This window comes from Oncorhynchus kisutch, linkage group LG10, assembly GCF_002021735.2.
Source record: "Oncorhynchus kisutch isolate 150728-3 linkage group LG10, Okis_V2, whole genome shotgun sequence".
Lineage (NCBI taxonomy): Eukaryota > Metazoa > Chordata > Actinopteri > Salmoniformes > Salmonidae > Oncorhynchus > Oncorhynchus kisutch.
In genome coordinates, this window is record NC_034183.2 from 13,545,814 (window position 1) to 13,572,721 (window position 26,908).

Consider the following 26,908-nt stretch of genomic DNA (forward strand, 5'->3'; position numbering starts at 1 on the left):
GGGTTTTCAGGGCAGATGAGTGAAAATAGAAATGTTTCCCCATTTATCAATCTCCTCTGGCGAATCGTCAGTAATAGTGTGTGAAATTGGCAGAGCCGGCTTTTGAGAAGACGGCTAGTTAGAGAAGAAAGGAGGTTATTAGGATAACGGAAAATGAGAGAGTGGGGGAATTGGGAGGGGAGGAGAAGGAGAAGTGCCCAATCGATCCACCTCCGTCATGGTTTCCCTGTGGTCACCCTCACAGCATGGTGTCTCTGAGACACACACACACACACTCGCCACTGCTAAAACAGCAGGGTGCTTTCAGTTGCGGTCTGGATACCACATTCTGTTCTCCACACACTCAAACAGATATATGACTACACAGTGAGACATCATGGAGCCTGTAGCTTTCAATGGCGCTGTTAACACACACTCTTATTGACCCCTACGCATTCATCATAGAGCACACAACTGATACGCCATCACTCTACTTCTTATGCATTGTAGACCATATACACGGGGGTATCTGGTTTCATATACGTGTCACCCACTTCTCAACATGTACAGTACATTGAGTTATGCATGCAGGGGACTGGCAGATCTTTTGTGCTTTGTCTGAAGTGCAGGACAGATTGGATGCCCAGCTTCATTAATTCGCTGGTAAGGGTCCAATGACATTGACCACAAAGTCATGATACTGTGGGATCATGCAAATCCAGCTGTATCTTTCTACGTCTTTAGACCAGAAGGGGAACATGCCGTGTCAGACCCGAAAATGACATGGTATTATCCGGCATGGTCTGTTCCACTCTCTCTCATCTCTCCTTTTCTCTCCCTCTTACTGCACTTGTCCCATCCCTTTGCATTGGTTTCCTCTTTTCTAACATTCCCTTTGTCCCTTTCCATCTATCCCTCTGTCATTTCTTAAGTTTTCTCCCGAATCTCCCTTCATTTATCTTTATCAAGGCTCTATCACAACCGGACGTCATTGGGAATCCCATAGGGCTGCGCACAATTTGCCCAGCGTCGTCTGGGTTTGGCCGATGTAGGTCGTCATTGTAAATAAGAATTTGTTAAATTTTTAAAAATGTCAAAAGAAAAAAATCTGTTTGTTATCTCATGTCCCTTTCTCTCTTTCTCAGCACAAACTCTCACACAGATGCTAATGCTCAGCTCTGGATCTCCCAATTTCCCTTTCTGCTGACACCGCAAATGTCTTGGTACAATTCCTCCACATGCAAAACCTAGATATACAGTTGAAGTCGGAGGTTTAAATACACTTAGGTTGAAGTCATTAAAACTCATTTTTCAACCACTCCACACATTTCTTGTTAACAATCTATAGTTTTGGCAAGTCGGTTAGGACATCTACTTTGTGCATGACAAGTCATTTTTCCAACAATTGTTTACAGACAGATAATTTCACTTATAATTCACTGTATCACAATTCCAGTGGGTCAGAGGTTTACATGCACTAAGTTGACTGTGCCTTTAAACAGCTTGGAATATTCCAGAAAATTATGTCATGCCTTTAGAAGCTTCTGATAGGCTAATTGACATCATTTGAGTCAATTGGAGGTGTACCTGTGGATGTATTTCAAGGCCTACCTTCAAACTCAGTGCCTCTTTGCTTGTCATCATGGGAAAATCAGAAGAAATCAACCAAGACCTCAGAAAAAACATTGTAGACCTCCACAAGTCTGGTTCATCATTTGGAGTCATTTCTAAATGCCTGAAGGTACCACATTCATCTGTACAAAAAATAGTATGCACGTATAAAAACCATGGGACCACGCAGCCGTCATACCGCTCAGCAAGGAAACGTGTTCTGTCTCCTAGAGATCAAGTTACTTTGGTGCGAAAAGTGCAAATCAATCCCAGAACAACAGAAAAAGTATCTATCCACAGTAAAACAAGTCCTATATCGACATAACCTGAAAAGACGCTCAGCAAGGAAGAAGCCACTGCTCCAAAACCGCCATAAAAATGCCAGACTACAGTTTGCAACTGCACATGGGGACAAAGATCGTACTTTTTGGAGAAAAGTCCTCTGGTCTGATGAAACCAAAATAAAACTGTTTGGCCATAATGGGGGAGGCTTCTAAGCCCAAGAACACCATCCCAACCGTGAAGCACGGGTGGCAGCATCACAATGAACCTTCCAGAAACAACCCCAAATCTGTAAACACAGGCACCCTCATAGATATCATCCTAACCAACTTGCCCTCCAAATACACCTCTGCTGTCTTCAACCAAAATCTCAGCGATCACTGCCTCATTGCGTGCATCCGTAATGGGTCTGCGGTCAAACAACCATCCCCTATCAGTGTCAAACGCTCCCTAAAAGAGTTCAGCGAGCAGGCCTTTCTAATCAACCTGGCCCGGGTATCCTGGAAGGATATTGACCTCATCCCATCAGTAGAGGATGCCTGGTTATTCTTTAAAAGTGCCTTCCTCACCATCTTAAATAAGCATGACCCATTCAAAAAATTTAGAACCAGGAACAGATATAGCCCTTGGTTCACTCCAGACCTGAATGCCCTTGACCAGCACAAAATCATCCTGTGGCGTACTACATTAGCATCGAATAGCCCCTGTGATATGCAACGTTTCAGGTTAGTTAGGAACCAATGTACACAGGCAGTTAAGAAAGCTAAGGCTAGCTTTTTCAAACAGAAATTTGCATCCTGTAGCATAAACTCAAAACAGTTCTGGGACACGAAAGTACATGGAGAATAAGAGCACCTCCTTCCAGCTGCACACTGCACTGGGGCTAGGAAACACTGTCACCACTAATAAATCCACTATAATTGAGAATTTCAATAAGCATTTTTCTACGGAAGGCCATGCTTTCCACCTGGCTACCCCTACCCCGGTCAACAGCCCTGTACCGCCCACAGCAACTCGCCCAAGCCTCCCCCATTTCTCCTTCACCCAAATCCAGATAGCTGATGTTCTGAAAGAGCTGCAAAATCTGGACCCCTAGAAATCAGCCGGGCTAGACAATCTGGACCCTCTCTTTCTAAAATTATCTGCCAAAATTTTTGCAACCCCTATTACTAGCCTGTTCAACCTCTTTCATATCGTCTGAGATTCCCAAAGATTGGAAAGCTGCCACAGTCATCCCTCTCTTCAAAGGGGGTGACAATCTAGACCCAAACTGCTACAGACCTATATCTATCCTACCCTGCTTTTCTAAGGTCTTCGAAAGCCAAGTTAACAAAAAGATTACCGACCATTTCGAATCCCACCGTACCTTATCCGCTATGCATTCTGGTTTCAGGCTGGTCATGGGTGCACCTCAGCCACGCTCAAGGTCCTAAACGATATCATAACCGCCATCGATAAGAGACAATACTGTGCAGCCGTATTCATCGACCTAGCCAAGGCTTTCGACTCTGTCAATCCCCACATTCTTATCGGCAGACTCAACAGCCTTGGTTTCTCAAATGACTGCCTCGCCTGGTTCACCAACTACTTCTCAGACCGAGTTCAGTGTGTCAAATCGGAGGGCCTGTTGTCTGGACCTCTGGCAGTCTCAATAGGGGTGCCACAGGGTTCTACTTGCTCTTAAATGCAAGTAAAACTAAATGCATGCTCTTCAACCGATTGCTGCCCGCCCCTGTCTGCCCGTCCAGCATCACTACTCTGGATCGTTCTGACTTAGAATATGTGGACAACTACAAATACCTAGGTGTCTGGTTAGATTGTAAACTCTCCTTCCAGACTCACATTAAGCATCCCCAATCCAAAATGAAATCTGGAATCGGCTTCCTATTTCACAAAAAAGCATCCTTCACTCATGCTGCCAAACACCCTCGTAAAACTGACCATCCTACCAATCCTCGACTTTGGCGATGTCATTTACAAAATAGCCTCCAACACTCTACTCAACAAACTGGATGCAGTCTATCACAGTGCCATCCGTTTCGTTACCAAAGCCTCATATTGCCCACCACTGTGACCTGTACGCTCTCGTTGGCTGGCCCTCGCTTCATACTCGTCGCCAAACCCACTGGCTCCAAGTCATCTACAAGTCTTTACTAGGTAAAGCCCCACCTTATCTCAGCTCACTGGTCACCATTGCAGCACCCACCCATAGCACGCACTCCAGCAGGTATATTTCACTGGTCATCCCCAAACCCAATTTCCCCTTTGGCTGCCTTTCCTTCCACTTCTCTGCTGCCAATGACTGGAACGAACTTCAAAAATCATTGAAGCTGGAGTCTCATATCTCCCTCACTAACTTTAAGCACCAGCTGTCAGAGCAGCTCACAGATCACTGCACCTGTACATAGCCCATCTGTAAATAGCCCATCCAACTACCTCATCCCCATACTGTATTTATTTATTTATTTATTTATCTTGCTCCTTTGCACCCCAGTATCTCTACTTGCACATTCATCTTTTGCACATCTATCACTCCAGTGTTGCTATATTGTAATTACTTCGCCGCCATGGCCTATTTATTGCCTTACTACCTCCCTTATGTTACCTCATTAGCACACACTGTATATAGACTTTTTCTACTGTATTATTGACTGTATGTTTGTTTATTCTATGTTGTTGTTTGTGTGGCACTGCTTTGCTTTATCTTGTCCAGGTCGCAGTTGTAAATGACAACTTGTTCTCAACTAGCCTAACTGGTTAAATAAAGGTGAAATAAAAATGTATCAAATAAAAAAATATGTTGTGGGGGTGCTTTGCTGCAGGAGGGACTGGTGCACTTCGCAAAATAGATTGCCTCATGAGGAAGGAAAATTACGTGGATATATTAAAGCAACATATCAAGACATGAGTCAGGAAGTTAAAGCTTGGTCGCAAATGGGTCTTCTAAATGGACAATGACCCCAAGCATACTTCCAAAGTTGTGGCAAAATGGCTTAAGGACAACGAAGTCAAGGTATTGGAGTGGCCATCACAAAGCCCCGACCTCAATCCTATAGAAAATTTGTGGGCAGAACTGAAAAAGTGTGTGCGAACAAGGAGGCCTACAAACCTGACTCATTACCAAATGTTACACCAGCTCTGTCAGGAGGAATAGGCCAAAATTCACCCAACTTATTGTGGGAAGCTTGTGGAAGGCCACCTGAAACGTTTGACCCAAGTTAAACAATTGAAAGTTAAGGCTACCAAATACTAATTAATTGTATGTAAACTTCTGACCCACTGGGAATGTGATGAATGACAATAAAGTGAAATAAATCATTCTCTACTATTATTTTGACATTTCACATTCTTAAAATAAAGTGGTGATCCTAACTGACCAAAGACGGAATATTTACTACGATTAAATGTGTTAAGGGGGAAAAAAGTGCATCTAATCTCCCGACTTCAACTGTTTGTGTGTATTATTATTATACCTTTATTTAACTAGGCAAGTCAGTTAAGAACAAATTCTTATTTTCAATGACGGCCTAGGAACAGTGGGTTAACTGCTTTGTTCAGGGGCAGAACGACAGATTTGTACTTTGTCAGCTCGGGGATTTGAACTTGCAACCTTTCGTCTACTAGTCCAACACTCTAACCACTAGGCTGCCACCGCAAAATGTATAGATACTTTTGGATTCAACTTATTCTAAATAAACTGGAAAGGTGTTGGTTATGTCCATTTGCTTTTAGTAAGAAAATAGGCAGAGTAGAGTCCCTTAATAGCTAGTGACCTTCCATGTGTACTTATAGACACTTACACATATAGAGGACAATCTATCGTGATTATTTACAGCTGACCCTGCACTTACTGGATGCAGTTCCCCCTCCCCCACACCCCCTTGCCCTTGCTTCCTGTTTGTTGAACACAGTGTATGATGGTGAAAATGAGATTAACGCTGTGGTTGAAAGTCTCCTCGTAAAGTACAGAAGTGTCAGACGCCATTTCTCCTCATGCTTTAAAAAGCAATTGCGCATGGCGTGAGCATTCTGAGAAAGAATAACGTTCACACTTCTGCTTCATTACTCCGCTTGCTCCCTTTGCCTGCGAAAACATGATCTGCCATGCTCGCCTTCTGTGAGAAGGCATTTTTAACCCAATGCCATTTTTAGAGTTATTTTAAGGGGGAAAAAATGACAAATTGGGAGCGCTGCTTTGCATAGGTCTGTGTTCGTATAAATAGCCCCATTTGTAAGTGAACCCTGGTGTCTGGACCAAGAGAGGTCGCGGTGTCATTGAAGCACCTGGATTCCAGATTCCTATCATTGCTGTTTTGAATAAGGGTCCTTATTAATCATTGTGGGGATGAGGGGGTTTGAGGCTTATTGACATCATTAGAATTGCAATGTGAAGAGTAGAACTCAAAACTGGACCTAGTTCCATTGGTCTGCTCCCAGAATGCAACTCTCCTAGTAGTTGTATCCTTTCTTGACTCAGATTGTCTCAAGTTGAGGATTTCAGTCCCATTCTCACACCGGTGTTTTACCTCACCCTGGGTTTCTGAGATTGCATTAAAGCGTGTCAGTTACGTGACTGGGTGCGTGGACAACTTTTAATATGTGGCCTGCTCTACAGTGGGAATAAACTGCCGCCTCTATGTAAATGTCCCACCACTTTAGCCTTCATAGACTGTGCATATTGACCAGAGAGATGACTTTCTGTCTGCGGATAGTTAGGCCCATCCCCCATACTGTACCACTGTGGCATCTTGGCTAGCCACACATCTTGTCATCTGTTATTCATGAAGTGCGAGATAAATACAAGAGCGAGACAACAAGATGGTGTTAGGCTGCTGAGCTAAAGCCTAGGCATTAGTTCAGGGAGTCTACACAAGTCTTCAGGTCTCACACAAGGTTACTTGTCAGATGAGCGTGGTCTGAAACCACCTTCATTACTATGGCAGCTCTTGTTAAAAAAAAAAAAGTTGTTTCAATGCACTGTTTCCTCATTTGTTTTAATCTTGTATCTTAGGGAACACTTTGTCTGACTTTATTTACCTTCCAGAAAAGTGTTAACAAAATGGCTGCCAAGAGCCCCAAACATTGTACTTTTAATCGAGGTGCTTAATCTCAATGAGCCACACTTATTGTGCTACTCCCCTTCCCCTCTCCTGTGAGTTTCCCCACTCCCCACCCACAACCCCTGAATCCTGTAACTGAGTAATGTCGGCTTTCTTTCTAGCTTCTGGTTCTAGTTTCCCTCTATTATAAAAAGACTGGTGTGAAATTGGGTTGTTGTTTTTTTTCTCTGCTAGGCGACTAAAGTTTGGTCTGGTTTATTGAGCCTGACTCGTTAAGAAACTGTAAAGCCGAAAACAATCTTCTGAATTTGGAGAATCCTTTAGTGAGCAATCATTGCGTCACTCTGAGAATGAGACACTGTTAGTCGGTGGGATCATGACGTTTGGTCACACAGACGCACTTGAACATGTATTTTTGGGCGATGACTGTTAAAGCGGATAGAAAACGTCACCTTAATGTGTCAACGAAATATATCAGGAACCAGAGCTGTCACTGGCAGAATGAGAGCCCCTATCGCTTGGCTCAGTATGTGTTCTCATTATAACCACACCTGGCTACTTTGGGTAGAGGATGGTAGATGTAATAGCTGTAGCAAGGCAGGAACAGCTTTGGGGTTAGCAGCAGGACTGGGCTTGGCTGGCTTTGAACCAGAAGCATGCAGCATCACCCCCGTTTCGCTGAAGACTCACTGTCCTCCTGTGTTCTCACCAGTCTCTGAGCATTAATCATTTACTCTGCGGCTCTAACACCTGTTTCTATCTTTGGCATTTAAACACAAACAAAATTGTGGCCAACTCACAGAACTCTCAAATACTAAACATTGGACACCCCAATGTTGTTGATCTTTTCATTTTTTAAATACTTAGGATATTGTGACAATGTTTCTGTGAAATGTCTTCAATGTGCTGCAATTTTGTTGCGCCCCCCCCCCCCCAGCACCATTATCAACCCCCTGTGCTCCAGTCAGCCCTGAATGATAGAATCTTCAGAACTGAGTGTTGCTCCAGAAAGGAAGGTTTTGGGAGACCATCAGGCAAACCTTGCTTGCCTCTGTCTGCACATAAGGGAATGTCTTTGGGCTGTAGATGTTGCAGTTGAGTATAAAGAATGAATTGGACAATTTTCTTCTGCTGTTAGCTTTTTTCACCCTGTGGAGGATACTTCTAAGAATAGTATCTCAAAATTCCAGAAATGTTCTTTGGAATGCCTGCTTTGTGCAGTCGCTTTACAAAACAACTAAACAAGAACATGTTAAGGAAATGTATGCCGTCTTTTAAACATGGCCAGTGTTACTAGATAGGTACACGGTACTAGCCCATGTTGTGGCCGGAAGCTGAACAAAGCCCCTGATGAGCAGTAGAGATAAACGGTGCTCCCCTACTACCCTGTACTCATGTGCTCTCACTGATAGAGCATGAGAGGTGAAGTCAGGTTCCTGTCACCCTGAAGCTGGTTGTGACCATAAAGCTCATCTGTTAAAAAACATTCAGTTTAGCTGATTTGGGTACCCTTGATGAGATATACTTGTTAAAAATACTTAAACCTGATTTGTCTCGTATCACGGGAAAGGTTTAGATTTGGTACCATACCGCCCTCTTCTGGCTGCAAGTGTCAAATTAAACTGATGCATCCTGCTACTTGTTATTCAGCAACAGTGAAATGATTCAATGACCACTATGGGGAGCAGTATGATGTCTGGTGCTGATTTCCATCTGATGCGAAGGCTGCAACTACATAAAAAATTTAAAAAAATACAACCTGCATTGCAAAAATGGTACATTGGATGACTCAAATCCAAGGATCGTGAAACAGTAACTCACCTCATCAATTTCCAATATGCAGGTGCTATTTTAGTTGAGAGGGGTTGGAGTGATACATACGTTTCTAACATGTCTTTGACCCCTCCTTCTCCTTCTAGCCCGGGTCATACCTTCGGATATACAACCTACATGCAGTTCCTGGGGCTAGTCGGTTGCCAAGCAATGACTCTGTCCAGTCTGATCAGACGGGACACCTGGGTTTCCACCTGCATGGGGGCACCTCCTACGGCAGGGGGTTACGTGTGCTGCCTGAAGACAGCCCAGATATACTGGACCTCAAAAAGTAAGAGGGGGCTGTCTGCCAATTTGTGTTGTCACCTTGAAGTGCCAATCTTTTAAGTTATTTTCTCATTGTTTCAGGATCTTGGAGACATTCTCTGAGTCTGACATAAATGACTCGTCCATGTTTGAAGTCTGGAGTACACCACCAGAGTCTTTTGGTATGTTGACATTTTTCATTTTGATGCTTATATGAACAATATCTTGTTTTCCTGTTAATATTCCTTACAGCCATAATGGCTTGGAAGGCTGTGGTTTGGAGGAAACTTATGGCACCACATAAGTTTCTGCTATCATTTTAGGTACTGCTCCAGATGAAATTGCTACAGGTATGAAATGAGAAGTATGGCGCTATTTTGTTACACTTGTGGGAAAATTATAAGCTTATACAATTGTAAAATATTAGGATGTGAGCAGAAAAATAAAGGTTTGAATCACATCTCAAGAAACAAAATCACTTCCCAGTTTAGACATAATTCACACACCCTGCCAGTACAAAATCACTTCCCAGTCTAGGTGTAAATCCACACCCTCAGCCAGTACAATGGAAACTGGGTTCCTCCACTACTAATGTACATCCACATCTGTGATAGAAGTCTATGTCTTTGATTTGTTGCAGTCCTGTTGTGACACTAGCTAGCAGATTGTGGCGTGTTAACGTGCTGCTCCATTCGCCGTTACTGGATAGATACGGCGTAGCACCGAGAATTTTTGGCCAACCTTAACGATATTATCTTCGTTCTCGATTCGCCCAAATATATATCTCCGAAAATGTCTGTGTCCAGTTGTAAGTGGTTCGTTTGAATTTAGAAAATGCTCTGTTATTAAAATAAATAATTTGTTTTGCTCCATGACGTGATCCAACACAGTGAGAGAAGATTTGAAATAAAGATGGTGGCGTTACACATTGTTGGATTACTTCATAGAGCAAAACATTAATGTGTTTTATTTTCTACATTCAAACGAACCAGCGGCGACTGGACATGGGCATTTTAGAGTGAATCGAGAACTAAGATAGTATCGTTAAGGTTGGTGGAAAATTCTTTGCTACGCCAAACAGTACCTATCCCGTAACGGCTAATGGAGAATCACATTAGCCCGTTACAATTTGCTAGCTACTCTGACACTTGTTGTATGTGTATTGGTGTAGAGAGGACGTGTGACCACACTGTGGAACAGGTGAGTCTGGCTGAAGTGAAGAGCAGAAGCCCCCCTCAGGTGTTCCACGTTCAGGTTCAGCTCAAGTCTTACCAGCCTCAGAGACTCTACCAGTCCCTGAAACTCTTCTGTCACAAGTGTAAAACCATGTGAGTTACTGCTATACACTGACAACCAAACACAAACACGCAAGACACAACATTTACTTGATTGTATTAGCTACATAGCTCCAATTGAGAGGTCATAGGTTATCCATGCTTCTTCATATACATACTCGCACATGTCTCTCTCAATCCATTGGGGACCCCAGGGTGTGCACAATTATCTAGTCCAGCACTAACACACCTGATTCAACTAATCACCAAGCCTTTGATTAGTTGAAACAGGTGTGTGCACTCTCTGGATGTCAATCAGTTATTGTCCTTGCTATCTGGGATCCTTGTGACATCCTTACTCCATTTGAAGTTAACGTTTAAACATTTTCAAATGTAAAGGACAAGGTTAGGGTTTAGGGTAGGAACGTCCAAGGATTCCAGACAGCACTAATCAGTCAGGAATAGATTGAGAAACGATTGAGAAACTGCCCTGTACCTTTCAGACGCGACGTCCCTGATGATGTCACAGTGGGGGGCTTGTTCTCAGAAGCCCAGAAGGACGTTGGACCATGTAATAATGGTTACTGGACTCTGGTTCTGCCTCTCCCCAGAGAGCCTCCTTCTGAATCCCCCAGCCGGACCCTGACCCTTCTGATGTCCAGTCAGCTAATGGGAAAGGGCAAGGCAAAGGAGCTGATCTTCCTTATGGGTGCGAACCACACAACTGCCTTGTTACTATGGAGACACAGTGTTATCTGCATCTCCCTTCCTCTCATGGCCACAACCATACAGACTTGAAACCTAGTAAAGAAACGCTATATAAATGCAATCTATTTCTACTGAAAAACAGTGATGCGTGTCTGTTTTAGTGATGCATTTCACGTTTACCTTCTAAAAGCTACGCTATGACAGTTTGATTCTATGTTTTACGCCAAAGGCTAAACTGTTAACCATTATTTTGTCTGCTTTCCCGTAGGGGCTACCTTGGAGGAGACGTGTCGGATAGCATCCGCGTACAGTAACATTGTGCCAGTGACATCACCACAAGGAACCATGACCCCGCTGGATCTCTCGGCTCCCTTCCTCTTCCGGGGCACGAAAAGATACTATGGGTCTGTACCTATCTTGAAAGTGACTATTAGCCACATCTGACACAGGCCACATTTTGTCCATCAGTGTACTTAAATACACTAAAATGTGATGTGGGTTTTTATGCCTTTCTTTTTCAGATGCAAACAGTGCTCCCAACTAAAAGTGGGAGAATCATTGGGAGAAGGAGTAGAGGTTTGGGATGAGAAAAGTGTGGCAGACGGTATGGTGATCTCTTTCTCACTGTGTACACCTTTTAGGCGGTGGCGATTTAGTGTGGACCTGACCCCATCGTCATTTCTCCCTATTCACCTCTTGATCACATTAACCTCTTACCTGGGTCGTGTTCACAGGCAAAACCTCAGCAAAACATTTTGCAGTGGTAGGAAGATTTTATTAGACCAGTTAGACCATTATTTTCCATGCAATAAAAGTAAAAGTTTAAGGACTTGAGTCACTTGAACACCTGTGACCTGGTCTTTGCGGAACATGAGCTACAATACACAGAGACAGGTCTCTCACGGTGACCTTTGTGACCTGGGTTTATGTTCTTGACGATTTTTTATGTAACTGCCTCTTCAGCTTTCGTAGATATTCTGGCTCGGCTGGGTTTTCCATTTCACTGCTCTGTTGTGTCTGTGACGTCTCGGTTTGTTAATGCTATGGTCACAGCATTCGTTTTGATCATGTTAGGACTACCTTCATCCCACTCTTTTCTTTTAAATGTACTGGCTATTCTTGATATTCTCTCTGCACCATGCCCTCAGCTAGGGGAGGCTGGTGGGAGGAGCTCTAGGAGGAAGGGCTCATTGTAATTCCTGGAATGGAATGGATAGAACGGAGTCAAACATGGTTTCCGTATGTTTGTTGTGTTTGATACCATTCCATTTATTCCATTCGTCTTTACAGTGAGTTCTCCTATAGCTCCTCCCACCAGCCTCTTCTAGTTGGACTGTATTGTCTTCTATCTCCCTCTTGTTACTCGGCCCCTCCCCCTTTCCTGAACCCTCAGTTGTTTTGATCTTATGTCTCCTCTCCACCGGCACTTTTAATGTTACATCTGCTGTGTTTCTTTACTCCACCAATCCTCAGTTTTATGTTATGGCTTCCCTCCTTAGGTTGTAAAGTTACGCCTAGCGTCCGCTCCTGCCTCTGCTCAGGTCTCTCTTAAATCATGTGGTTTTAATGTTATGGCTCTCCTCTCGGCTCTCTTCCCTCGCCCAGCTCTCGGGGTGCAGCTGCTGCAGTATGGCCTACTGATGAAGCTTGAGCTGCAGGATGGCACCGGCTTCCTGGAGGCCCTGCTCTGGAGAGATGCAGTACGTGAGGGCATCCATATGAAGAGACAAGACAGAAACAACACATTGAAATATTTTTCAACTTGGTGCCCATAGGTCTGCATGGGTATTTGGGCTCTATGTGTGTTGTATTCTTGTTGTCTAACTGGTAACGCCATTAACCCTATGGCAGGAATCCTTCTTCCACGTGTCAGCTGAGGACGCAGCAGCTGACCAGGAGGCACAAGACCGGGTCCAGGAAACCATGGACAGACTCTGCCCACCAGGGAGTAGTACGGGTAATCATATATTATAATAATAATATACCATTTAGTAGATGCTTTTATCGAACCGACTTAGTCATGCATGCATACTTTTTACATATGGGTAGTCTGGGAATTGAACCCACTACCCTGGCATTGAAAGCGCCATGCTCTACCAACTGAGCTACAGTGACTTATTGGGCAGTACTTCCAGCATTGTCCACGGATGTATCACTATCACATAAATAGACCTGTGAAGTCAGAATGTTTTTGTCAATATTTCAAGGGCAGAGATTTTAACCCCACATCAACAGTGGGCTCTAATGAAGCATTGACAAACAGCGCGTAGAGGTTTCCCATTAGTGAGCAATGAGGCTGGATGAGCTTCCAGGCAGATGGCCCCTCAGAGCGTGAATGCACTGCAGCAATTGAGCAAGTAACTGGACAGCAATTAGTTTTCACATGTCCTCCTGAGCAGACTAGGCAAAAATATGTATTTAAGGATGTCAATTTGGTGTGTGTGCGTGCATGTTTGTGTGGTGTATTTATGTTTTGTGTGGTGTATTCATGTCTGTCTGTGCCCTTTCCCTTCCTGTGCCCAGCGGAGAGGCCCTGGATGGACCTGTGTCTCAGTGCCTACACAGTGGAGGAGAACGGCCAGAGACGGGCCTGCTACCAGATCTGCCACACTGGTACCAGAGGCACTAACCCACATACACACCCTCACGCCTCGCCTAGAGACACATAGCACTCAACCAACCAAAATATAATGTATATGCCAAATAGTTATTTGTGAATATTGGTATACAGTTGTGTATATCCAAATTAATAAAACAAATTATATTGGCTGAAATGTATCTGGCTTTGAGTGTCTCTGACCATTTCCTTTGTCATATTTCCTCCTTTGTACCAACATTTTATGTTTTATACTTTATTGAGAGTATGTGTAAACTCTGTTTTCCCCTTCTTAGAAATAAATTATGTGAAAATTATTTGTATTGTCAATTTGAATTTAACCATGGCATTTTCATTGTCTACATCCCTCAAACTCAATTCCACTGCATTAGAGTTCCCCTCTAATCAGGGACTGGTTTAGACCTGAGACCAGGTGTGTGTGCAATTCATTATCTGGTAGAACAGAAAACCAGCAGGCTCCGGGCCTCATAGGGTAAGAGTTGAATACTCTACATCAGCTATTCCCCAACTGGGGGTACACGCAATACAGTCGGGGCTGCGCCAAATAAAAATGTGATTCACATTTTCAAACAGTCCATTTACATTTGCCAACGGGGCTATACATTTTGGTGACTAACGTAGCTGCTTCTCATTCCGTTTGCTCGAAAATTGATAAATGGTTAAAAAAAAGTAAGGCCTGCGTCCATAGAGACACATACCACCTCTACTGGTAGTACTGCTACTACCAGCAGTACTACACCTACACCTGTCGATGGCACAAGTTGTTCTGCTTCCACGAGCACATCCAATGCTAGCATCAGTAATTCTACATTTGTTGCTAGCCCAGCTAGCATGGACACTGACAGTTGTGAATCTGATACAGCTGAAGAGCTACTGCCCGCTTACCCGGGAAAGCACCGAAAAACCGACTGGGACGTTGGACCATCGAAGAGGCGCAAATATGATGAGAATTACATTGATTTGGGGTTCACTTACAGTTGAAGTCGGAAGTTTACATACACCTTAGCTAAGTACATTTAATCTCAGTTTCACAATTCCTGACATTTAATCCTAGTAAAAATTCTGTTTTAGGTTAGTTAAGATCACCACTATATTTTAAGAATGTCAGAATAATAGTAGAGAGAATGATTTATTTCAGCTTTTATTTCATTCATCACATTCTCATTGGGTCAGAAGTTTACATACACTCAATTAGTATTTGTTAGCATTGCCTTTAAATTGTTTAACTTGGGTCAAACGTTTTGGGTAGCCTTCCACAAGCTTCCCACAATAAGCTGGGTGAATTTTGGCCCATTCCTCCTGACAGAGCTGGTGTAACTGAGTCAGGTTTGTAAGGCCTCCTTGCACGCACACGATTTTTCAGTTCTGCCCACAAATTTTATTTTGGATTGAGGACAGGGCTTTGTGGTGGCCACTCCAATATCTTGACTTTGTTTTTCTTAAGCCATTTTGCCACAACTTTGGAAGTATGCTTGGGGCCATTGTCCATTTTTGGAAGACCCATTTGCGACCAAGCTTTAACTTCCTGACTAATGTATTGAGCTGTTGCTTCAATACATCCACATTATTTTCCTTCCTCATGAGTCCATCTATTTTATAAGTGCACCAGACCCTCCTGCAGTAAAGCACCCCCACAACATCATGCTGCCACCCCCGTGATTCTCGGTTGGGATGGTGTTTTTCGGCTTGCAAGCATCCCCCTTTTTCCTCCAAACATAACAATGGTCATTATGGCCAAACAGTTCTATTTTTGTTTCATCAGACCAGAGGACATTTCTCCAAAAAGTACGACCTTTGTCCCCATGTGCAGTTGCAAACCGTAGTCTGGCTTTTTTATGGCAGTTTTGGAGCAGTGACTTCTTCCTTGCTGAGCGGCCTTTCAGAATCCAAGATGGCGTAGCAGTCAGACGTCTTTGTCTTGCCTCGTCCCATGTGTATATATCTTTTTCTTCGCATTCTTTTTTATATTTTTCCTAAATCTCAACTTCAAAATCCTCTCCTGCAACACGCCTCACCCAATGTGGTGTGGATTTATGTTTTTTTTCCCCTAAAGTATTTCTATTTACCTCAGAACTGGAATACCTCAACCAGGGTTGACTACTCCTGGCTAACGTTTCCATCCCGGAGCTAACACCAACTAGCCTGGGGCTAGCCCATGCTAGAACCATCTCCCGGCTCACTCCTGGGCTACAATATCCAGACCCCTTCTACTGCCGGTACGGGGCACGGAACCCCGCCGATCCTCTACGACTGGAATACCGACATAATCAGCCCGAGGATTCCAACAGGCCCCTAAGGCTCGACGCCCGCTTAAGGCCCATTCTGCGAACCTGCTAGGCCGGCTACCTAGAGCTACTTGGAACCCTACTAATTCCATGACTGGTCTATCGGCGTCACCGCACGAAGAGGCAAAAACAGACTTAACCCCATCGCGATGTCCCCCAAAGGTTAACTTGCTAGCCCCTGCTAACTGCTTGCTTGCCTGCCCCGGTCTGCTAACTGCTTTGCTTGCTAACCCGGTCTGCTAACTGCTAGCTTGTTTAGCCCTGGCCTACTAACTGTTAGCGTGTTAGCATTGGCCTGCTAACTGTCTGAATCGCCGTATTCCCAGTCAGCACAACCACTCACTGGACCCGTATGTTCACTTGGCTATGCATGCCTCTCTCTAATATCAATATGCCTCGTCCATTACTGTCCTGGTTAGTGATTACTGTCTTATTTCACTGTAGAGCCTCTAGCCCTGCTCAATATGCCTTAACCAACCATGTTGTTCCACCTTCTACATATGCGATGACCTGGTTTAAACGTCTCTAGAGACTATATCTCTCTCATCATTTTTTATTATTATTATTTTTTGTAACCTTTAATTAGGCAAGTCCGTTAAGAACAAATTCTTATTTTCAATGACGGCCTAGGAACAGTGGGGTAACTGCCTGTTCAGGGGCAGAACGACAGATTTGTACCTTGTCAGCTTGCAACCTTCCGGTTACTAGTCCAACGCTCTAACCACTAGGCTACCCTGCCGCCCCATCATTACTCAATACCTAGGTTTACCTCCAATGTACTCACATCCTACCTTACCCTTGTCTGTACTCTATGCTATCGTGCCCAGAAACCTGCTCCTTTTACTCTCTGTTCCGAACGTGCTAGACGGCCAGCTCATATAGCATTTAGCCGTACTCTTATCCTACTTCTCCTCTGTTCCTCTGGTGATGTGGAGGTTAGTCCAGGTCCTGCAATGCCTAACTCCACTCCCACTCCCCAGGTGCTCTCATTTGTTGACTTCTGTATCCGTAAAAGCCTTGGTTTCATACATGTTAACATTAGAAGCCTACTCCCTAAGTTTGTTTACTCACTGTGACCTAAACTGGGACATGCTTAACACCCCGGCCATCCTACCATCCCAGCTTGATGCCCTTAATCTCACACAAATGATCAATTAACCTACCAGGTACAACTCCAAATCCGTAAACACGGGCACCCTCATAGATGTCATCCTAACTAACTCACCCTCCAAATACACCTCTGCTGTTTTCAATCAAGATTTCAGCGATCACTGCCTCATTGCCTGCATCCGTAATGGGTCAGCGGTCAAACAGCCTCCACTCATCACTGTCAAACGCTCCTTAAAACACTTATGTGAGCAGGCCTTTCTAATTGACCTGGCCGTGGTATCCTGGAATGACATTGACCTCATCCCGTCATTAGATGATGCCTATTCTTTAAAAATGCCTTCCTCACCATCTTAAATAAGCATGCCCTATAAAAAATAAAAATAAATGAGGAATAGATATAGTCCTTGGTTCACTCCAGACCTGTCTGCCCTTGACCAGCACAAAAACATCCTGTGGCGTTCTGCATTAGCATCGAATAGCCCCCATGATATGCAACTTTTCAGGGAAGTTAGGAACAAATATACACAGGCAGTTTGGAAAGTTAAGGCTAGCTTTTTCAAATAGAAATTTGCATCCTATAGTACTAACTCAAAAGGTTCTGGGACACTGTAAAGTCCATGGAGAATAAAAGCACCTCCTCCCAGCTGCCCACTGCTCTGAGGCTAGGAAACATTGTCACCACCGATAAATCCACTATAATTGAGAATTTCAATAAGCATTTCTCTACGGCTGGCCATGCTTTCCACCTGGCAACCCCTACCCCGGTCAACTGCCCGGCACCCTCCACAGCAACCCGCCAAAGCCCCCACAATTTCTCCTTTACCCAAATCCAGATAACTGGTGTTCTGAAAGAGCTGCAAAATCTGGACCCCTACAATTCAGCTGGGCTAGACAATCTGGACCCTATCTTTCTAAAATTATCTGCCGAAATTGTTGCAACTCCTATTACTAGCCTGTTCAACCTCTTTCATATCGTCTGAGATTCCCAAAGATTGGAAAGCTGCTGCGGTCACACCCCTCTTCAAAGGGGGTGACACTCTAGACCCAAACTGCTACAGACCTATATCTATCCTACCCTGTCTTTCTAAGGTCTTCGAAAGTTAACAAACAGATTACCGACCATTTCGAATCCCACCGTACCTTCTCCGCTATGCAATCTGGTTTCAGAGCTGGTCATGGGTGCACCTCAGCCACACTCAAGGTCCTAAATGACATAACCGCCATCGATAAGAGACATTACTGTGCAGCCGTATTCATCGACCTGGCCAAGGCTTTCGACTCTGTCAATCCCCACATTCTTATCGGCAGACTCAACAGCCTTGGTTTCTCAAATGATGAGGGGTGGCCGGTCCTCTTCTGGCTGTGCCGGGTATAGATTATAACATAACATGGCCAAGATGTTCAAATGTTCATAAATGACCAGCATGGTCGCGTTCCTAGGAAACTATGCAGTTTTTTGTTTTTTTACGTGTTATTTCTTACACTAGTACCCCAGGTCATCTTAGGTTTCATTACATACAGCCGAGAAGAACTACTGAATATAAGATCAGCGTCAACTCACCATCAGTACGACCAAGAATATGTTTTTCGCGATGCGGATCCTGTGTTCTGCCTTACAACCAGTGCAACGGAGTGGATTACATGCAGCGACCCAAAAAAACGACTCAGAAAAAGAGGGAAACGAAGCGGCCTTCTGGTCAGACTCCGGAGACGGGCACACCGTGCACCACTCCCTAGCATTCTTCTTGCCAATGTCCAGTCTCTTGACAACAAGGTTGATGAAATCCGAGCAAGGGTAGCATTCCAGAGGGACATCAGAGACTGTAACGTTCTCTGCTTCACGGAAACATGGCTAACTGGAGAGACGCTATCTGAAGCGGTGCAGCCAGCGGGTTTCTCCACGCATCGCGCCGACAGAAACAAACATCTTTCTGGTAAGAAGAGGGGCGGGGGCGTATGCCTTATGACTAACGTGACATGGTGTGATGAAAGAAACATACAGGAACTCAAATCCTTCTGTTCACCTGATTTAGAATTCCTCACAATCAAATGTAGACCGCATTATCTACCAAGAGAATTCTCTTCGATTATAATCACAGCCGTATATATCCCCCCCCAAGCAGACACATCGATGGCTCTGAACGAACTTTATTTAACTCTCTGCAAACTGGAAACGATTTATCCGGAGGCTGCATTCATTGTAGCTGGGGATTTTAACAAGGCTAATCTGAAAACAAGACTCCCTAAATTTTATCAGCATATCGATTGCGCAACCAGGGGTGGAAAGACCCTGGATCATTGTTACTCTAACTTCCGCGACGCATATAAGGCCCTGCCCCGCCCCCCTTTCGGAAAAGCGGACCACGACTCCATTTTGTTGATCCCTGCCTACAGACAGAAACTAAAACAAGAAACTCCCACGCTGAGGTCTGTCCAAGGTCTACAGTCAATCACGGACTACAGGAAGAAACCCAGCCCAGTCACGGACCAGGATGTCTTGCTCCCAGGCAGACTAAATAACTTTTTTGCCCGCTTTGAGGACAATACAGTGCCACTGACACTGCCCGCAACTAAAACATGCGGACTCTCCTTCACTGCAGCCGAAGTGAGTAAGACATTTAAACGTGTTAACCCTCGCAAGGCTGCAGGCCCAGACGGCATCCCCAGCCGCGCCCTCAGAGCATGCGCAGACCAGCTGGCCGGTGTGTTTACGGACATATTCAATCAATCCCTATACCAGTCTGCTGTTCCCACATGCTTCAAGAGGGCCACCATTGTTCCTGTTCCCAAGAAAGCCAAGGTAACTGAGCTAAACGACTACCGCCCCGTAGCACTCACATCCGTCATCATGAAGTGCTTTGAGAGACTAGTCAAGGACCATATCACCTCCACCCTACCTGACACCCTAGACCCACTCCAAATTGCTTACCGCCCAAATAGGTCCACAGACGATGCAATCTCAACCACACTGCACACTGCCCTAACCCATCTGGACAAGAGGAATACCTATGTGAGAATGCTGTTCATCGACTACAGCTCGGCATTCAACACCATAGTACCCTCCAAGCTCGTCATCAAGCTCGAGACCCTGGGTCTCGACCCCGCCCTGTGCAACTGGGTACTGGACTTCCTGACGGGCCGCCCCCAGGTGGTGAGGGTAGGCAACAACATCTCCTCCCCGCTGATCCTCAACACTGGGGCCCCACAAGGGTGCGTTCTGAGCCCTCTCCTGTACTCCCTGTTCACCCACGACTGCGTGGCCACGCACGCCTCCAACTCAATCATCAAGTTTGCGGACGACACAACAGTGGTAGGCTTGATTACCAACAACGACGAGACGGCCTACAGGGAGGAGGTGAGGGCCCTCGAAGTGTGGTGTCAGGAAAATAACCTCACACTCAACGTCAACAAAACTAAGGAGATGATTGTGGACTTCAGGAAACAGCAGAGGGAACACCCCCCCATCCACATCGATGGAACAGTAGTGGAGAGGGTAGCAAGTTTTAAGTTCCTCGGCATACACATCACAGACAAACTGAATTGGTCCACTCACACAGACAGCATCGTGAGGAAGGCGCAGCAGCGCCTCTTCAACCTCAGGAGGCTGAAGAAATTCGGCTTGTCACCAAAAGCACTCACAAACTTCTACAGATGCACAATCGAGAGCATCCTGGCGGGCTGTATCATCGCCTGGTATGGCAACTGCACCGCCCTCAACCGTAAGGCTCTCCAGAGGGTAGTGAGGTCTGCACAACGCATCACCGGGGGCAAACTACCTGCCCTCCAGGACACCTACACCACCCGATGCTACAGGAAGGCCATAAAGATCATCAAGGACATCAACCACCCGAGCCACTGCCTGTTCACCCCGCTGTCATCCAGAAGGCGAGGTCAGTACAGGTGCATCAAAGCTGGGACCGAGAGACTGAAAAACAGCTTCTATCTCAAGGCCATCAGACTGTTAAACAGCCACCACTAACATTGAGTGGCTACTGCCAACACACTGTCAATGACACTGACTCTACTCCAGCCACTTTAATAATGGGAATTGATGGGAAATGATGTAAATATATCACTAGCCACTTTAAACAATGCTACCTTATATAATGTTACTTACCCTACATTATTCATCTCATATGCATACGTAGATACTGTACTCTATCATCGACTGCATCCTTATGTAATACATGTATCACTAGCCACTTTAACTATGCCACTTGGTTTACATACTCATCTCATATGTATATACTGTACTCGATATCATCTACTGTATCTTGCCTATGCTGCTCTGTACCATTACTCATTCATATATCCTTATGTACATATTCTTTATCCCCTTACACTGTGTATAAGACAGTAGTTTTTTGGAATTGTTAGTTAGATTACTTGTTCGTTATTACTGCATTGTCGGAACTAGAAGCACAAGCATTTCGCTACACTCGCATTAACATCTGCTAACCATGTGTATGTGACAAATAAAATTTGATTTGATTTGATTTTGATTTGACAGGATGAAAGTGCACCAGTAAGCCAGTGACTCAGCCCCTGTAATAGGGTTAGAGGCAGAGAATCCCAGTGGAGAGAAGGGAACCGGCCAGGCAGAGACGGCAAGGGCGGTTCGTTGCTCCAGAGCCTTTCCGTTCACCTTCACACTCCTGGGCCAGACTACACTCAATCATATGAGTCTTCAGTAAAGACTTAAAGGTTGAGACCGAGTCTGCGTCTCTCACATGGGTAGGCAGACCATTCCATAAAAATGGAGCTCTATAGGAGAAAGCCCTGCCGCCAACTGTTTGCTTAGAAATTCTAGGGACAATTAGGAGGCCTGCGTTTTGTGACCGTAGCGTACGTGTAGGTATGTACGGCAGGACCAAATCAGAGAGATAGGTAGGAGCAAGCCCATGTAATGCTTTGTAGGTTAGTAGTAAAACCTTGAAATCAGCCCTTGCCTTAACAGGAAGCCAGTGTAGGGAGGCTAGCACTGGAGTAATATGATCAAATATTTTGGTTCTAATCAGGATTCTAGCAGCCGTATTTAGCTCTAACTGAAGTTTATTTAGTGCTTTATCCGGGTAGCCAGAAAGTAAAGCATTGCAGTAGTCGAACCTAGAAGTAACAAAAGCATGGATTAATTTGAATCATGGAAATTCCATGAATCATGAACATTCCAGTGTTAATTGCTATATTGTAATTACTTCGCCACCATGGCCTATTTATTGCCTTAACTCCCTTATCTTACCTCATTTGCACTCACTGTATAAAAACGTTTTGTTTTCTTTTGTTCTACTGTATTATTGACTATGTTTTGTTTATTCCATGTCTGTGTTGTTGTATGTGTCAAATTGCTTTGCTTTATCTTGGCCAGGTTGCAGTTGTAAATGAGAACTTGTTCTCAACCAGCCTACCTGGTTAAATAAAGGTGAAAGAAAAATAAATAAATACAGGACTCGTTTTACTGTGGATATAGATACTTTTGTACCTGTTTCCTCCAGCATCTTCACATGGTCCTTTGCTGTTGTTCTGGGATTGACTTGCACTTTTCGCACCATAGTACGTTAATCTCTGCCTTGGCAAGCTGTTAAGACACAGATTCCCTTTGCAACCACATACCTATGTGAGAGTGGATTCTCGGCCCTCACTAGCACAAAGAAAAAAGAAATACAGGCACAGACTGTGTGGAAAATGATTTTAGATTGAGACTCCAATACAACCCAACATTGCAGAGTTATGTGCATCGTTTCTAGCACACCATTCTCATTAAGCTGTGGTGAGTTATTCCCGAATTTTATAGGAACAAATAAGGTTTTATATGTAAGATGGCTAAATAAAGAGCACAATGAATGATTATTATTTGTGCCTTGGTCCTCCTATAAGAGCTCTTTGTCAATTCCCACGAGCCGGGTTGTGACAAACTCACACTCATTCTTCTGTTTAATAAATGTATCGTAAAGTGTGTGTGTGGCAGGATGATTACAATGACGCCAAAAAAAAACATTTGATAGTGTGCTGACCCTGGTGCTAGAGGGGGTACAGCTGGAGGTTGAATGTTTGAAGGGGTACGGGACTGTAAAAAGTTTGGAACCACTGCTCTACATCATATCACACTATTTCTTCTGTAGCCTTTATAGGGACAGATTTGAAGGTTTGCATCTGCTTAATTGCAACAAAATAATATATATTACGTTTTTAATTGGATATCATTACAGTAGGCACTTTCAACCCGGGGCCGCCTCAGGGTGGAATGATGTCATGTCAAAACCATAGAATGACTATTTCTGTGTTCAATGCCTACTGATAGTTCTTAATTATCTTTGAATTTCACTGGCACCTGATGGGTTCTAAAAGCACATTCCTATCACTCTCAATGGAGTTCATCTGTGGGTGACCGATTGTTTTATGATGGGCTTCATGGCCCGAGGTAATGTGGCTGAAATGGATATAGTTCACTGGGAACTAGTAGTGACGTTCTATTGTCCATGTAGCTCTAGGGCTCCATCGGGTGGTGTATCAGTGGAATGTGTTATGAACGCTATGGAGCCCCTGTGGGGTGCATGCAGGTTTTGGTTTCTAATCTATTACTTGATCATGTTTGATTATTAGGCTAATGTTAGTGGCCAGGCTTGTTGTTCTTGGAATTTTGGTAACAAAATTCTCCAACTTCTGCTTTGGCCACAAATACAAATATAGCACAGGGTCAACAACATTATTTACGTATGAGTTAACAGAACATGAACTATTGCAAGTTGGATTTTCACTGGGCAGTTCCTTTTCAAGCTTTTTCACTGCAATTCTACACATTTTATCAGGGTGGAGAGAACATTTGACTGTTTTCAACCTTGTGTCCTGCAGTTCTACACATTATGCCATCGCTATTTTGTGTTCTAATGCTTTCTGAGTGACTCAAACATAACAAAATCAATGGGAATTTTAGATTCTCAAAGATCTGGTTAAAATTCATATATAGCTCCATTATCTTGTGTACATACTGTACTTTATATCTGATTTTAAGTTTACACTGAAAACGTTTTACCATTTAAAAATAAAATAAAATGCCCGCTGCTAAATGAATAGAGGGGAAACACTGCATCTGTAATAAACAGATAAAACATTGGTTGAAACAGCCAAAAACCTAATTACCGGATGCATTCTTTTGATTTATGTAATTGTGAGAGTTTGATTTGCTATACAGGACTTAATCAGGCGGGCACTGCCGACAGCAGGTAATATGCACAGAATATATCAAACATTAGGAACACCTTGCTAATATTGAGATATTGAGTTTCCCACCCCACCTTTTGCCCTCAGAACAGTCTCACTTCGTTGGGGCATGGACTCTACAAGGTGCCGAAAGCGTTCCGCAGGGATTCTGGCCAATGTTGACTCAAATGCTTCCCACAGTTGTGTCAAGTTGGCTGGAAGTTATTTTGTTGGTGGACCATTCTTGAAACACACAGGAAACTGTTGAGCGTGAAAAACCCAGCAGCTCAAACCGGTGTGCCTGGCACCTACTACCATACCCCATTCAAAGGAACTTTCATTTTTTGTCTTGCCCATTCACTGTCTGAATAGCATACATACACAATCCATGTCTCAATTGTCTTAAGGCTTAAAACTCCTTCTTTAACCTGTCTCCTCAGTTTCTTCTACGCTGACTGAAGTGGATTTAACAAGGGACGTCAATAGAGGAATCATAGCTTTCACCTGGCCCGTCTATGTATTGGAAAGAGCAGGTGTTCTTAATGTTTTGTGTACTCAGTGTATAGCGCAATGGCTCCTAAGTCGAGGGCACACTGATCAAAATGATTAACAAGATGAATAAGACTCGTACCTGGAGTGATGTTGATGTGTGCTGTAATGTGGTTGGCAAGGGACTTTTTGATGTCAGCTTTAGTCTGATTTCCTGAATCCTGGTTTTGTACCGTATGCATCATCCATGCTGTGAGGAACCAGTGTTTGCTTGGGGAAATCCACCCACATCAACACCTGCTCTCTAACTTCATCCCTTTTTGTGAGCAGAGCGCAACAGAACCCCCCCCCCCCCCCCCCCCGGCATACCTTTCTCACAGCCAAAGCTTCAAAAGGGGTTTTCAATGTCCCTGAAATGGATATTCACATTGAAGCAAATTTATATAGTGGAATACACTGCTGCATGGTGTCAGGAAGCAGCTACGGTGGAAAGAATCTTGTGCTGGTGGCATAGTGGTCGTTCTGTACAAAGGTGAGTAGCAGACACAGCAGCTGTTCAAACAAACTGTAGAACCCAGTTCCTACATTTTAATATAACAATATATTTTATCAAACACAACTATGCTACATTGTATCTCTGGGACCCTCAGGATGACAAATCAGAGCAAGATTACTGAATGTAAGTACATTATTTACCTTCAGAGTATCAAACCAGTTGCCGTGAGAATTTTTTGTTGTTGTGCACTCTCAAACAATAGCATGGTATTGTTTCACTGTAATAGCTACTGTAAATTGGACAGTGCAGCTCGATTAACAAGAATTTAAGCTTTCTGCCCATATAAGACATGTCTATGTCCTGGGATTTTTTTTTGTTACTTACAACGTCATGCTAATCACATTTGCATATCGTTAACTCTACACTGATACCGTAGAGGAATAACTAATTAGTCAATTATCAATGATGTCATTAGAGCAAATAACACCAATGAGTGTTGCCTAACGCCCATTAGTCCAGGTTAACATCCGAGTGAGATATAAAAATTCACCAAACATGCTTCAATTGGTTATTAACAACCCTTATCCCAAGGCAATCGTTCTGTAGTTGGCTTAAACTGGCACTTTTACAGTAATGTTGATGAATGTGCACTGTCCCTGTAAAATTAAACTTTATGCTACTTTACTTTATGTAGCTATTACCACACACTCCAATTGCATTTATCCAGGACTGCTCAAACCTAAATTGGAGTCAATTGTTTATCTGCGACAGAGCCTGGACTCAAAGCAGGACCTCTAGTGGCACTGCGATGCAGTGCCTTAGACCACTGCTCCACTCGGGAGGTGAAATCTCATTTACAAACGTTAATATCCTGAACTACCCATCCCGGATCCGGGAGAATTGTCATCAACTACACTAACATAGCGCAACGGTCAAAAAAAATTACTAGAAAATATTCATATTCATAAAATCACAAGTGAAATATAGCCTATTGTTAATCACCATGTCGTCTCAGATTTTGAAATGATGCTTTACAGCCAAAGAAAGACAAGCGTTTGTGTAAGTTTATCGATAGCCTAGCATAGCATTATGTCCAGCTAGCAGGAAGCTTGGTCACGAAATTCAGAAAAGTAATCAAATTAACCGTTTACCTCTGATGATCTTCGGATGTTTTCACTGACGAGACTCCCAGTTAGACAGCAAATGTTCCTTTTGTTCCATAAAGATTATTTTTATACCCCAAATACCTCCTTTTGTTGGTCACATTATGTTGAGAAATCCACCGGAAATAGCGGTCACGACAACGGCAAAAAAGATTCCTAATTATGTCCATAATATCGACAGAAACATGGCAAACATTTTTTATAATCAATCCTCAAGGTGTTTTTCAAATATTTATTAGATAATATATCAACCGGGACAATTGTCTTTTCAGTAGGAGCGAGAGGAAAAATTACTACCTCTGTCTTTTACGCAAGAATCACTCAGAGCCCTCAGCTGGCCACTTATGCAATGTAGTCGTTTACGCTCATTCTTCAACATAAAGGTGTGGAACTATGTCAAAATGCTGTAGACACCTTAGGGAATACGTAGAAAAAGGAATATGCATAGGAACACAACGGTTTCAAAATAAGAGGCTCTTCCTGATTGGATATTCCTCAGGGTTTCACCTGCATTATCAGTTCTGTTATACTCACAGACAATATTTTGACAGTTTTGGA

General features: G+C 43.8%; 1 protein-coding gene across 9 annotated transcripts in view; it reads left to right on the forward strand.

Annotated features, from left to right (window-relative positions):
• Positions 1–13,906, forward strand: part of pot1 (protection of telomeres 1 homolog) — a 50,062-nt gene extending 36,156 nt beyond the window's left edge. For 5 of the 9 annotated variants that reach the window (XM_020492326.2, XM_020492330.2, XM_020492329.2 and 2 more), the window contains 10 exons: positions 8,852–9,036; positions 9,114–9,193; positions 9,335–9,361; positions 10,183–10,339; positions 10,789–10,994; positions 11,262–11,397; positions 11,515–11,597; positions 12,599–12,693; positions 12,845–12,950; positions 13,517–13,906. In XM_020492326.2, the coding sequence (XP_020347915.1) occupies positions 8,852–9,036; positions 9,114–9,193; positions 9,335–9,361; positions 10,183–10,339; positions 10,789–10,994; positions 11,262–11,397; positions 11,515–11,597; positions 12,599–12,693; positions 12,845–12,950; positions 13,517–13,662 (1,221 nt within the window). In that variant the 3' untranslated portion in view covers positions 13,663–13,906. The remainder of the gene's footprint in view (positions 1–8,851; positions 9,037–9,113; positions 9,194–9,334; positions 9,362–10,182; positions 10,340–10,788; positions 10,995–11,261; positions 11,398–11,514; positions 11,598–12,598; positions 12,694–12,844; positions 12,951–13,516) is intronic. The other 4 variants (XM_020492331.2, XM_031833151.1, XM_031833150.1 and 1 more) reach the window with 1 other exon arrangement.
• The last annotated feature ends 13,002 nt before the right edge of the window (positions 13,907–26,908 follow it).